Genomic DNA, 15,802 nt, shown 5'->3' with positions numbered 1-15,802 from the left:
TTCTTTTATATATGTATTATCTGTAGATTAATTATGTGGTTAAGTGTAAGAGAGGGCCACGAGCCCTAACTTCGCCACTGCTGAAATAAATAAATAAATAAATAAATAAATAAATAAATAAATAAATAAATAAATAAATAAATAAATAAATAAATAAATAAATAAATAAATAAATAAATAAATAAATAAATAAATAAAATTAATTAATTAATTTAAATTATGGTTTTCTCAGCTTGTAACTAACGAAAACATAAACAAAAGGTGAAAATTCAAACTCTCAAGTTTAAAAACAGCTGATTTGCTTGGCTGCTTACGTCTGGTGTTTCACAACATTAATAAAGGAGAAACTTGTGCATGACTAAAGTAGCATGAAAGAAAGCAGAGGGAAAGGAAAAGGAAGTGAGAAGTATGGAGAATGGTGAACAAAATGAAATTTCTACATAATTAATAACAGACATTTGCACGTAATTATTGGAATTTATTTTGTACAGGAAGTAATGGACCACCAGAAAGGGCCCGATCGTTTCATTAGCTAGAGGAGCTAAACACATCCATGGCAGTGAACCATGGTAAATGGTTTAAAACATTAATTACACACTTGTATCCAGAACACAACATTCACTAAATAGTATTACCGCTTTACACTAGTTAATGTCAGTACTACACAAATTTAATACACCTGTCTGACGAGTTAAGCTAAGCATGAACAAATAGGAAGCAGAGAGAAGATAAATCTTATTTATAATGAACACTGACAATATGGTAATATAATTAAAAGTTATCTGAAATATCTATTCACAGTAACGATAAATAATATCTTTTAAAAAAACATGAATATAATATTTACTTTATGAAAAGTATTTTTCATCAGTAAAATCATAATTTGATGAAAAGTTAGGCATTTTCTATGCCAGTGACTAAAATATGACTTCAATGAGTCTCAAGTCCAATAAAGATTAAGAACAAAACAGATCAATATTAAAGATGAAAAGAAACTGTGTTTGTACCATAAAAAGTTGAGATTATATTTATATATAATACATCATTTATTAACTAATTAGCTGTTTTGGAATTAAAATGTAAAATAAAAGTAACAGTAATTCAACACTGTATAGCTTACATATGTACCATAAGTGATATTTTGTTCGAAGTGAATGCGAAATCTGCTTTCGGAACAGTAGTACAAAGAATACAAGTTTTATTCGGAGACAATTCAAGAATCCCGTCAAGTAATCAACTGGTAAAAAGACACTTCCATACAAAGGTTTGAAAATCATCCTAAGATTTAGAGCTACCTATCATAAACCATTTTATATATAAAGAAAGACAGGAAAATCACCACGACATGTGTGTGGGGAGAGGGAGAAGTCCTTTAGCATTTCCTTTCAGTTTCTCGGTCTTCGCACACTGGCCTATCATTGTTCTTGTCTTGAATTGCACTTTTTTGTTCATTACCTACAATTCTATATACTGGTGATTATGTGACGGGAGAAACAATAGTTCTAATTACTATATGCACAAGAAGAAACACGAGATATTTCATGAATTAAAGTAGAACCTCTGTCTATAGAAATATGAGGAAAAATGTTTCACCAAAACAAGAAGAAAGAGAGAGAAATAAATATGGAAAAGTGTGGTGAAAGATAAATTGTTCAGAACTTCTTTGGACCAGAGTGCTTATTAACGTCCACCAGGCCGGGCAACAAGGGGAAGTGGACACTTTTAGCTGGCACCCATTTTGTTACACAGAGTGTTACGCTACAGGTTGTGATTTTGAAAATGAATGCATAACAGATATAAAGTTGATGTAGAAAAAATGAGTTGTACATTTATTTCAATTATGATATAAGTTTCAGGGATTTTTATAGGACAGTTAACAAATGTATCGATGATCCGAAGCTTAATCACTTTGTTAACAAGTGAAATAGAAATATGAACTTGGTGTTACGTCCCACGAAGGCAACTAAATGTGCTGATGTATTGTGTTCAGTCTGTCTGAAATCTGGCAGCACCAATCTACATACCCTGTCCTTCTTGACAGCCTTACTACTTCCCAACAAATCAAGGCTTAACTTAAAATTTTGGGGGAGAGAGAGAGAGAGAGAGAGAGAGAGAGGTTTTTTTTCCAAATATTTTTATCTGATATGTTGTTGCCTCATACTGCTCCTTACTAGCTTCCCCGAGTATCAACTATTTGGTAATAAATAACGGATGGTGTACAGAATAGTGTTTCTAATTTATTTTCTAAGAATAATTTTGCTGTAAGATTTATTCTTCATTTGAAGGCAAAACAAGGAAATCATTATTTTTTACTTAATGAAAAATGATGAGGTAAATATTTTAATAACAATGCTCGACTGTTTTATCTATTTAAGATAAAAAAGCCAATGAAATGACACTGTAGTTGTAGATTTTTTTATCAAAAACAGGTGTGATTAGCTAATCATTATCCTGACAAAAATATAACAAGACTTCCTACTAGATAAGTATATACTATGGAACCATTTACCATATATCTGATTAAATCAACATACATTAACAATGCACACTTCTCATTGACATCGCTTATTACTTCATCTCATCATTTTACATTCAATATTTGGGATCTAAAATTTTGAAAAAGCTATATCCTATTTAATGTGGTACTTGCCCCAGATTTTTTGATATTCCAACCAGGAGGCTTTAGCTATGTAAATAAAAACAGAGAGTCGGACTTTTCTCTCTACTGCCAGGAAACTTTGGCGGATGTATCAAATTCATCTCCACCCTTTAGTCGAAGTCTGTCACAATCCTATCCTAATACTAATTAGACTCAGTTTTCTGAATGTTCTGTTAACACTATACTGTCTCCTTGTATCTTTTGGCTCACTTTCCAAAACATAACTAAGTTTCAGTAACTGTTAATCAATTAAAATGCTAGTAACTGAATGACCAAAGAAGTTCTGTCAGAGCTAGGGTGAATGATTTCAAAGCAGGAACTTTAACCAATCATCACTCGCTGATATTGAATTGTCTCCTTATACGCTTGTGTGTTCACTGTGCAAAACTTAATAGGATAGTCCACAATGTTTACTGATAACAGTCACCAAATGGTGTCAATAATGGTCACCTTTAATTACAAAGAAATTTATAAGATCAAATTAAAAAACAGTAACTCCTTGGAATGAAATTAAAATCCAATGGGATTGCATAACATCTAATAATTCTGAGTCAAACTATCACAGAGAGTATGTAAGTTATCACTAGAGACCAAGATGAAAGCCTTTCCCATGACTAAGCAGATGCTATGGATAGATTTAGCAGATTGAAATTGTAAGTTACTAAAACATCTCACAGGGAACAGAACCACTCATGACGGCAAGAAACTACAAGTTGTGTTTGTCACATTCATGAAAGTGGTGCATTTATTCCTCAAGGTATTGTAAAGTTGGATGGGTTCAAGTATTTTGTTTTTCCTGTTAATTACAGTGTTCATTCCTCATAAGCATTTCTTTTCCTTTAAACATCAATAATGTGAACGGTCTGCAACAAATAAAACTTAATATTTGGATTTTGTTTTGGCCTTTTATTTTTTGATTCTACCTGGTCTGTGTCTATACCAATCCAATGGTACTTCCTCTTCCATAAGCTTTCTCTCTAATTAATCTAGTTTTAAAATTTGCTTTGAAAGTTACAAGTTCAGTGCTTTATACTTCTGCTTGTCCTACTAAAAATGGAACTGCATCACAGCCTCAGTAAATGGTCCTAATTTCCCAAACTATCACTTCAAATAAACCTGTCAGATTAACCCTCCTGAGTACTGTTCTTTCCCAGTAGTTCACCTATCAAGGCCATTTCCTTTCAATTATTCATAATAAATGTCCTGACCTGCTTCACACTGATTGGTTACTAATAACAGTAATTTTGCTAATTATTTTTAGTGCCTTCACTTAAGAAGCTATTCTCATTGTAAAAATGCTACTTGAAATCATATTTCCACCTGCTTATAAACATTTCTGCCATAAGAAAAAACCTTCACTACCTCTATGTAATATGTTACGCATCTCTATTACTATCATTTTATATTGGAAGGGTAAAATAAATATATATACACAACATAAACTGAAGGGGAATGTTGATCCCAAAAAGTGTTTTGCACAGTGTTTCACACAAGATGATTTATATATTTATAAACACTCATTACATCCAAATGTACATTACACTGGCACGACTAGGTATATAATCTTACGCCCACACATACACATACAGTTATATACAAAGAGCTAGTTTTATGTACAAGACTTTCACTCCCTTTTCTCCATATAGATATCTAATACTTAAAAAATTGCACAATCAAAATATATAATTAGGAAGTAAAAATAGAGAGAGGGAGAAATGTGAAGTCGAGACAGTAATAAATATGAAAGAGAAGTTGTGAGAGTAACGAGGAAAGCAGAGATACACCTCATAGGCTCAATCACAACTCTACAGAATTCATTTGTAATTTTGTATTTTCCACAGCAACATTTCGTATTACTGAGGTAAAAAATGTCTACATACAAAAGAACACACTGGGAAAGATTCTCTAGCTATTTATTTGCCTTACGCCTAACTGCCATACAATATTAATTAAGTAGCCGAGAAGTACACTACAAAAGATGAAACTCAATACGACCTAGCCTTAAGTAAATGCATTTTTAGTGCAAAACTCAAGATGAGTAGCCCAGCCTCTAGGAATTGAATTTTTAAAACATTGATTCAATAACACCTTAACATGCCATATCTCCACTTAAAGCATCAATAGAAAAGAACTTAGTCAAGCTTGCAAAAGATCATAAATTTACAGACAATGTCACAGGAAGGTTCCATCAAACTTCTTTCCCAATGCCTACTTGTCGTACAGTTTTCTGCGAGACTTGGTAACCTTATTGTTTTCTTTTATTTCCCACATTGTTATAAATAACAAAGTAACACAAAATCTGAATATGTCAATAAGACAGATTCTGATAAATATACAGCAATGTATATTCCCTATCTTTAAATGTCAGTAAAAACACTAACAGTATGAGACCTACTCAATATCAGAGTATCCTGAACATTTCCTGTCATAGTCTATACGATCAACAAAATTACATTAATTTCAAAGCTATTATTATTACTGCTATTATTTTATTCAGATATTTGTATCGGCCCATGCTAAAAGGGTCTCGGTACATCAAGCCTAGTTTCAAGAAAACCAAATAAAACTGTCTGTCTAAAATGGAACGTCCTACAGAAAGGAAAGAATCCTGATATATGAATGAATGGTTACGAATTCATGCACATAAGTAGAATTGGATTTGTTGTTCCACTTTTGCTGCAAAGATGCCTTAAAGTTGCTCAACTGAGGCCCTTTTAACATGTATCTGAAAGTTGTGAACAATATCATGTACAACTACCCGTATACGAGAGTACACTCTTCAAATGAACTACGCTGTATTATTGACCGTATATAGTTCTCAAGTGGTCTATCTAACCTTTCATCAGAATAAGTGTTGATGCTTGTGCGGAAGTCTGCTGATTTCTTGTACTTTAGCCTGCTTTAAAGAATAAGCTGCGGAACACTGTTTCTAAGGCAGACACCTATCATACTGAAGTAAGATGCCGCATCTACTCCTGTGGGATGTATTTTTGGGCTTAACTCACATTTTGGCTAATTTATGACAGGCTCTTTTAGCATTTACTTTGAAGACTTGCTCTCATAGCTGAAGGTTTGAAACAGCTTCACAGTTTTAACACTTTTAAGCATGAAGAAAGAAACGATCAGTATAAGTTGTACGTGGAGTGGCGCACAGTGGGTGTCTTTTGAATGTGGTGCTAAGCAATGGATGTAAATTGTTACATATGTGTGGTGTAAATTGTATTTGCTGCTTAGATCTTCTCTCCACAATCATGTGCTGACTTTGTTATAATGACAGACCATTGCTGTCAGTAACAACCGATAGGCAATGTTATGATGGAACCCCTGTAAAGATTCGACGTATTTTATTAAAAGATTGATCAGTATATGCAAGAGATTGCGTTGAATGGTTTGAACAAAATAAAAATGGTGTACATGCCTTCTTTCCCAGTGTATTCATCCTATCTAAGATTAGTGATGCATTTAAAACTTAACTGCCATCCTGATTACTCGTCACTTAAACAGCTCTGCCTCCCTAATTACATATTTTATGACTTCAGACAGATATACAATTACAAACAAGACGAAACTGAGGTTAATACTCGTATTTGAAACATACTTTAAAGACAGTGACGATCAAGTTTACAGTTACGATAATACACATTTGACAAACATCGAGTATTCTAGAACTTTCATGAAGCAGAAAAATAAGCAAGAAAGAGCTTTAAGATCTGAGCTATTTTTTTCAACTTCTTTTAAAATATCCTTCACTAACTATACAGCACTTGTACCTGGGCCAAATCTTTGGAATGAGACATGGAGATATGTTTCATGATGTCATGATATATACCACACAGAAGGCCTCAGATCGTTCTTCACTATCAACAATAAAATTAAGAACAGTAACATAAAAATAAATAATTTACATAACAGGATCTGCCTCAAAAGCTATACAAAGTAACAAAAAGGAATTTAGTAAATTCTCAAATAGCTATTACTATTTATATTTGCCAGGAATAAGACCACTTTTAAAATCTCATTAAACAGCACTCATTTTTGTAATTTGAACCTCAGAAGAAAAATTTCTTGAGATTCAAGAACACAGATATACACAGTCTTACTAGCAATATACATACAGGTAAGTTTACAGTTTCTTGTGGTCTCCAATAAAAATCGGATATATCAAGAAGAAACATCCATCGTCAAAATGTCTGAGAGAACATAGCCGTACTGTCATGTTTCTTTGACTTCAACTGTAGAAGCTGCACTTCTTAAAAAAAACTATACACAAGCTAAGTGTGAATGTTCCAATGGAATAAAAATTATTATACACAAGAGAGTTTTCTGACACTTCAAAAGTCGGTAACAATAAATAAATTCTACATTTCTCTAAATAATAAAAGATAAATTCTTATTTGTCATTTTGAGAGATGAAAAATACAGTATGCTATGTTACTATCATACACAACAGTTTTTGCTAAATGTATACATGGACAAGACTGTTTCATAGGCCTGACCAAGTTCATGGTGCTACCTTCCACTTACTGGCAAACGTATTGCTTATCTGCCACATTCAACAAGACAGAGGAAAATTACTTACACATGCTCCACATAGCCTTCACTGAACACCAGAAGATGGAGTAGGCTATCTCAGACAGCAGATACTTGTGCATCCTCATCATCTACAATCGAGAACAAGACGCAAAATTAATACCTTTATGGTAAAGACGTACAAAAAAGACATCCACAGTGTACCATTGCTGTTGCCCAAGTGGCACATTCCTGAGCAGTTGTTTGTCTGGTCTTTTCTTGAACGAAAGTCATCACACGTTTCCCTTGATAAATTATTCCAATCCCTAATTCATCTTCCAATAAACGAGTATTTGCCCCAATTTGTCCCCTTGTATTCCACATTTTTTAAAATTTTATGATATTTTCTACTTTAAAAACTCCCCTCGAGCTTAATCATCTACTAATGGCATTCCACTGACAGCTGTTCGTCTCCTTACTTCCAAGTCTTCCCACCCTACAGTTTGCAACATTTTTTTAACACTACTCTTTTGTTAGAAATTATCCAGAACTAATCATCCTGCTTTCCTTTGAATCTTTCCTAATTCTTGTATCAAGTAATCCTGGTGCGGGTCCCTACTCTAACTGCCCTCTCCTTTACATTCTTACTACAACCCCTAAATACCCCCCATAACCATATGAAGAGATCTGTAACGTTTATTTACAATCCTGTTTATGTGATTACTGCAATGAAGATCTTTTCTTTTATTAACACACAGTGTTCTCCATGAATTACTGTCATCCCTTCAACACAGTGACTAGTACACAGCACTGCAATTTCAGTTCCATACTTGCATCATTTATATATGTAAGGAAAAATAGAGATCCAATAACACTGCCTCGCAGGACTCCCCACTTAATCATTATACAATCAGATTATTCTTCATCTATTCTAATTCTCCGAGTTCTATTTTCTAGAAATTTAGCCAGCCATTCAGTCACATTTTGGTCTACTCCAAACGCCCCCATGTTTGTCAATAATCTTGCATGATCTACCCAGTCAAAGGCTCTGGATAGCTCACTAGTGATATAAGCAATTTTACCTCCAAAATCTAAATACTGGAATACTACCAGTTGAGCTTCACAGAAATAACCTTTCCTAAATCAAAACTGCCTTCTATGGAACTAATTACTAATTTTGTAAACATGTCTAATATAATACAAAAAGAATGCTTTCCCAGATCGTACATGTGACACATGTCAAGCTGACTGGACTGTAATTATTCTTTATCACCGTTTCCTCTGTACAGTGCGGCCATTATAGCAACTACCCCATCATTTGGTATAACGGTTATCAGATATGTAGTCCAGATATAGTACGATATCCCAACACTTAGTATATCCCAGAAATCTTATCAATTCCCATCGCCTTTCTAGTTTTCAACTCTTGCATCTTTTTGTAAATGTTATCATAGGTAAATTACAGTAATCTGTTAGCATTACTGGACATTATCTTATCTTCACATACATACTGCTGACTAAATATGTCTACCTTCTGTTGGCCTAATTTAAGAGAAGGAAGACTGTCTAAGTTAACATCAAAATCAAAGAACTTCAGAGGCAGTAAATACGCTTTCCTGTATCTCATCCCTGCAATCAGTGCTTTACCACTGGTTGATAACTGCTAACAAGCCAATGTAAATGGCCCCCCTACATGTGCACATTTACGTGATTTATGGGATATATGTCTTCAACAGGCAAGTCAGAGTATGTGTGTGCAAACCCCCCCCTCCGTCTCTCTGACAGACTTATCGATTCTCTGCCTGCTGAGAAGCTGCCAAAGGTAGTGTAATACATACTCAACCATCCAAACTGTTTTCTGTTTATGATTATGAATTTTGGAGGCTTGATAATTTTAAAATGATTTTAAATTAATCACGAAGTCAGTACGGGAAACAAGGTATTACTTTGTCTTCTGATTGCGTTGTGCATGAGAAAGAGCTACAACAACAAAAATGAAATGAAGCAAAAATTGGTTACGGTAAAGAGAACTTGCTACGAGGGCAATTAATCGAGCCCAGTGATTGGGATAGCAATTTAAGCATGGATGAGAAGATAAACTGATAGCTCCTTCAGATGGTAAAATCAGAAAGGAAACAAGAGTCGTGACAGAATTGGCAACAACTATCTGCCACAATACAGTTTCTCGCTACTGGACAGATATGCACCGTTGCATATCCTCATGTGAATGCAGCAAGTTGCTTGTGCCATCAGACACTGATGTGGAGCAAATGCTGCCTGAAAGCTCGTCGGCTGCACTACAACATCGGGTATTTGTCGACAAACGCAACAGGTACGTCTACAAATACACTCACCTCGTACTAAGTTTGAGCATGTATCGCCTTGGCCTTGGCAGATATGCCCCAGCATTACAACTTCTAGACACAGAAACTGTTCATCATCCAGTTAGGTATGTGAAGAAAAACAGATCATCAGAGCTGCAGACAGATTACTGGGAGATGAATAAACACACGACACTGTGATACTGTGCTGTGTCACATTTCAAGTAGCCAGGATATAGAACTAGAATCAGCACTGCAACAAGAGAGTTTCTGAACATTGTGTGAGCAACTCATTTATTGTTATCCACGCTAACAACAAGGACCACAACGCGGGTGTATCCCATACCACATAACCGACCAAGAGGAAATAGTGCAAAGTTGTAATCCTTGTAAAACACAGGAAAGCAGTTATTTCGGTGACTGTTCTGAAATTACAAATGCAGTCTGGTATAACTGATTATAGAAGGCAAGATAGAGGAGAAACCTCGAACAATGGTTCAGTAACTGTACTCTACAGCGGTCATCGACCTGTATCAAACATTTGTCTCGACACTGGTAAGATAGTGACATCCCTCCTATGTACAGTTCATGTATCGGAGAGCACAGACAATATTGTCCGAGTTATAAAAGTAATTCAATTAAGGCAATTACACTCTGATCATGTTCAGTGAGCAATGTGGAATGTTTGCAGAAATTAAGAGAAAGTACGACTCTACAATTAATTAAAATGAAGAGATTCGATGAAGCAAAATGCAAACCTAATATGTTGAAATTGCCGCTTTACAGGAGCCACGAAAAATCTATTTTAAATTATGTACTGTAGCATGGAGTAAGAAATATAATCTTGTATGAGGAAGAGAAAGTTTGTGGAATAGATAAAGTTAATATGTGCATGTTTATCAAACATCCGTCGAAGTAAATTACTCCTTCCCTTAATTCTTCTTCCTTTGACCCATTCTCTTGACTCTCAACTTTATCTTCATATTATGACCTTTCCATTCAAGCTAATTCGTCCATTGATGTCATTCCATGCCATCTCTCCAATGACAGCTCAGAACATTCTGCTTAGTCGAGGTGTTCTCCTCATTCCCAAGGCTTCCCAGATTTCAAAAATCTACTCTTTTGTTGGAAATCACTCAGAACAAATTCTGCCTCTTTACCACTCATATGAATATACAATAGTCTACTGCACTACACACTACCATGAACCCACAGAGTTTAAGAAATCCTGATCATTGCAAAATCAATACAAATTAAATCGTAATTCTTACTCAGTGCCTCCTCTTTAAGTCTCCTGTGCTAGCACAGCAAAAATAAAAAATTAAAAAAAATATATATATAGAATATTAGTTGCTAATAACAGCTTCAAATGGAATAAGAGCATAAAACATTTGCTCTTCTTTGTACAATGACTGTTTACATTTTACATACATTATTCAAGGGAAAAAGAAGCTTTTGCTTATCTGATTAAATTCATTTCTATGCTTAAAAACCTGTTTTGAAGATAAGAGCACAGTAGTTAGCTTCACCCACTCAAACAACTGCTTCAGATAACATTCAATATTGATTCACAACTCTGCAGACATTCTCATTCATGCACAAAACATTAAACTGTTTCCCCATATTTTACTTCCTGAAGTCAACAAGCAACATGGCAACAGTTTCAAAAGTGTTATTTTATTACTTCAAACCCTCAACATTACAGCTAAACTACTCTACAACAACAAAAGCCCAGTTCAAAAGAAATTACTTACTGCATTTACTTCCATATGACATGCACTGTTAATACATTCAATAAATGTATAAAATAATAATAAGTTAGGATTGTTCAGAAATGACTTGGACCATCTTTCAAGGTATGGGGATCGTTCAGAACGATCTCATTAAACCCCAACTAATATTCCTTTGTTTGATATATTTGCAAATGAACGCAAAACGAGGCTAATGCTAATTGCTGATGATGCTGTGATTCGAGTCCACGAGCACCTACTGGGGAGTGTCTGGAACAATGTTACTTCTCTCCTGGGTCACGAGCTCTATCAGTACCTATCTCTCCACCACTCTTTTCCTGCACTATATCCATCCTCCTCTTACAAGACTTTCCTTATGGTCTCTTTACTGTTGGTTTCTCTATATTGGAACTGTATCGCATCAAGTGTCCTGTAGTTTTAAAACTCCAAAGCTCTTTCTAATCTCTTCACGTCTTCTCCACAATACCTCTAAGGAATTTCATCTTGGTATCCCAGTATCTGTACATAATAGGTCAGTCTTATTTTCTGAAACTGTTCCCTGGTTTTGCCTCCTCCTTCCTACATCTTGTCTTCACTCTTCTCTCATTTCAAACTCCTCTATCACCTGACTGACAGCAGCAGTGCTACAACGGTGCTCACACTGCGGAGTCTCTTCCTCGTAAAAGGTGCTGACTGTCTTACTTTGTGATTGACGGAGCACTAGGTCCTTGCTGTGTCTGAAAACTGTGAAAATAGGTACTGGAGTGAGAAACCAGTAACATAAAATAAAAGAAAAAAATCCCTCCCTTGACCTTTGAAGCAGTCTTTCTTGCTTCCAGTTTCATTTTCAGACAAATGCTGGTATTTCTTCCTCATCCTGCCCCAACTGTTGATTATAAATTGTACATTATATCGAGGCAACTTATTTCTCACATTCGTGACAGTATACTGCTGATGACCACAGGCTTTCAATCACCTAAATGGCAGTAACAACAACATCACCACCACCACCTGTCTGGTATAAGGCTCTCGTTTGCAGCAGCTCTCCCTTTCCCCCTATTCTGGTGCTGAAGTTTTCATCTTTTTTATGCAGGTTAAATCTATTCTATGCTGTTTGTTATATTCTAATGTTCTATCAACCTCTTTTTCTCTTACACACAAATTTTGCCCAAAAGCTCTCTTCTGATCTTCTCATGTCACCTGCATTCTTCTGCAACACCACATTTCAAACCCTTTTAGTCTCATTCCCATTCTTATTGCTTTTACATCACATTACCTAATACTGAGATACCAGAATTTTGTCCCACGAGAGCTCTTTTCATGCTGGTAAATCTGTATCAACATGAAGCTGACAAAGCATCTTCAAATACCACTGGACTCACTCTGGCAGATGGCTCCATGTACTGTTACATACACAAGGCACAGAAGCTTTCTTGCCCGCACTTTCCATCTCAGACGAACAACTAATATGTTCAGCATTGTGAGTTTCAACCAGCACTAGAAGAGTGTGACTGACATGCAATACATCACAACTAAAAGAAAGGAGACAAGTCCAAATCATTTCTGAATTCCCCTGGCTTTCCTTACCATCCTCTTCAGGATCAGTATGGTAATAACTGCCAGTGACGCCCTCGTGCGAGTGAGCCCTGCCTAGTCGCTGTAAGCGGGCCATCTGTGCCGCTACGCTGTAAGCCGGGGGCTGGCGTGCACGCGGAGGCAAGTCTCTCGGAGGGGGAGGGGGCATAACACAAGCTGTAACACGGTAAGCACCTAGCTCAAGCAAGCACACACAACAACTTCATCTAGTTTCTCAAGAGAAAGCTGAAGAAACTCTGTTTTACATTAACCTCATTACTGAATTCCTACTTAAGTAATTATAATTCATTTTTCTAAATGTATTCACCAAGTTTATAACACGGAGTGATACCATCCTTAAGCACAGGGTGATTGACTGACTATACAGTCAGAGTAACATTAACATCTAGATCATCAGCTCTGGTTGCTCAATTCTTTATACTTTGCTTCAATCTTTGTTGCTCGCACAACATACTTTTATTAAAACATGATGCAACTAAAATTATGTCATATGTATGTATGTATGTATGTATGTATGTATGTATGTATGTATGTATGTATGTATGTATGTATGTATGTATGTATGTATGTATGTATGTATGTATGTATGTATGTATGTATGTATGTATGCATATTTAGTCCTCAGCCCAGAGGCTGGTTGGATCCTTAACAGTTCCTCCATCAGCTGACATAAATGGCCTAGGCATTACTGAAGAGGCGTACTAGGGAAATGAGGAGTGAGGTAGTTTCCCGTTGCTTTCCTCACCGAGCCAGAAGTTGCTATTACATATCAGTCTGCCAAGCCCACTGAAATGCATGCAGCAACTGACCCTATGAGCAACATTTTCATACCATTCATAGCAGGGACTGGCTGCATAAGGAATGGCATTACTAGTGTCACTCATACCTCAGTCACTTTCATCTTGTCAAAGCCAAGGATAAAGCTGAGACAGATCAATGAAAGTAACAAAATTGCTCTAGCCCATACCAGAAGACATAGTGCACCGTAAACACTACGTCCTGCCAGCAAAGGCATATGTCATATAGAGAAGCGATTATCAATTTAGTATGTATTTATGATAGTTTAACCAACATGTCTGAAGTTTCTTTGGACAAAAAGTTCTCCATTGTGCCAGTAAGGTCCTTTGTACTTAAGCACCGTTAAATACCAACTTCTAACGGCAAGGTTACTAGGTGTTATTGTAGTGGTGTGCGAGCTCCCAAGCCAGGCCCATTCAGCCGAGCACAGAAAGGAAGTTTCCACCACAGATTCCTCATCTATTTATAGACAACAATTCATACTGGAAATGAGATATTAGTTATCTTTTAGAAGTGCAGTGATGTGACAGATTCAAAATATCAGACAACATTTGGTTTCAAAGGCGAGACCTATAAGAAAAGGAAGACCGTAAGATAAATTTTGGATCACTTTCAGCTAACGGAAGCTTGAAGACGATAACTTCAAATATGTTGCCAAGCAAGCAACAGTCAGATTCTATCAAATCACACAATTTAAAAGAGAATACACTTATATAAAAGGTACGAATTGATTAATATTATTGAGAAGTGTAGAACTATCCATGTTAAAACCTGTGTCCACTCTTCCAATAATTATTGAAAGGTTATAACTTATATTAATGAAGTACTCCCTTCCTCACCGGTCCACCTAGAAAAGTGGTTGTGCAATGCGCCGTCACTGGCTTGTTTACTGTCACTTTCCGTCATGACTTGTTCTGGTGATGTCATTGGTCTTTCAATAATGAGGATGATAATGATGCTGAACATGGACTGATCGCGTAACCACCAGAATATGAGATAATGAACATGCGCACCTAAAAGATTTACCAATCTTTACTATATAACTCACGTATCCCCAACTCCACTACCATCCCTTAAATCATTCAAAACAATTTAAAATACAAGATAATAAACTCAGGGAAGGCCAATGATGAAATGAAATGGCGTATGGCTTTTACTGCCGGGAGTGTCCGAGGACAAGTTCGGCTCGCCAGATGCAGGTCTTTTGATTTGACTCCCGTAGGCGACCTGCGTGTTGTGATGAGGATGAAATGGTGGTGAAGACAACACATAGACCCAGTCTCTGTGTCAGCGAAATTAACTAATGATGGTTAAAATTCCCAAACCTGCCGAGAATCAAACCCAGGACCCCTGTGAACAAAGACCAGCACGCTAACCATTTAGCCATGGAGCCGGACAGACCACTGATGACGTTACAGTAAACAAGACAGTGACCCAGTGAGGAGAGAACAAACACTTCATTTCAAAAGTGCACAAGAGGGGTTCGGTTTTGGAAATTATTGGGAGAAGGACCTCGAGAGGTTTGAGGTGTTGCCGAGTAAACAAATTATTAAACGATTTAGAAATATACAAAGACAGTGGTTGGTGTCCGAATGTAGGACTAGGGCTATCCTCTCAGAATTCAATAGGATAAGTCAGGGTGTCTGTTGTCCAGACACTGGTTGCATCCTCACATAGCACCAACAAAGGTAATGTGGTTATGGGAAAGCCAAAAAGATCGGTGGCAGCGCCAAAATGAGGAGTACTAAGCAAGATGGGTAGTGACGTAGTTTTCCATTGCTTTCTTCCCTGGGCCAGAAAGTGCCATTACAACACAATTAACACCTTCTATCAAGAAAGGGCAACAGGTGGAGTACGAACGTAAATATTGTAACGTTTGATCTGGGGATGATGGGAGACCATGTGCTATAAATAAACTTGTGCCCGCGTCCCAAAGTCGCATCCGCAACGGAAGTGTGCTGCGTGTACCACCCCTCCTGCCAATCTTAAATTACTCGTAGTACCGGGAATCAAAACCAGGCCTCCGAGGACAGCAGTGCTAACCGTTATACTGTGGAGGCAGACTTCTATGTGGTGAAAACAGGGAAGAATTTAACTTGCTGAAATCTTGTAAAGAAATCCTAGCAGTTAGAAGAAAATTTATGAATAGTAATGAATTACACGTGTTAAATCGGTATGAACATGATGAC

The 15,802-nt window shown here is 36.4% G+C and overlaps 1 protein-coding gene across 1 annotated transcript in view; it reads right to left on the bottom strand.

Moving 5' to 3' along the window:
• Positions 1-454: 454 nt before the first annotated feature.
• PDZ-GEF (PDZ domain-containing guanine nucleotide exchange factor) overlaps positions 455-15,802 on the bottom strand; it is a 735,817-nt gene continuing 720,469 nt past the window's right edge. The window contains exons 24-25 of the mRNA XM_067152787.2: positions 12,807-12,971; positions 455-7,320 (exon numbers count right to left, since the gene is read on the bottom strand). Of these exons, the coding sequence (XP_067008888.1) occupies positions 7,289-7,320; positions 12,807-12,971 (197 nt within the window). The 3' untranslated portion in view covers positions 455-7,288. The remainder of the gene's footprint in view (positions 7,321-12,806; positions 12,972-15,802) is intronic.

The sequence above is a fragment of the Anabrus simplex genome, chromosome 8, assembly GCF_040414725.1.
Source record: "Anabrus simplex isolate iqAnaSimp1 chromosome 8, ASM4041472v1, whole genome shotgun sequence".
Lineage (NCBI taxonomy): Eukaryota > Metazoa > Arthropoda > Insecta > Orthoptera > Tettigoniidae > Anabrus > Anabrus simplex.
This window is presented reverse-complemented; position numbering and strand designations above follow the sequence as displayed.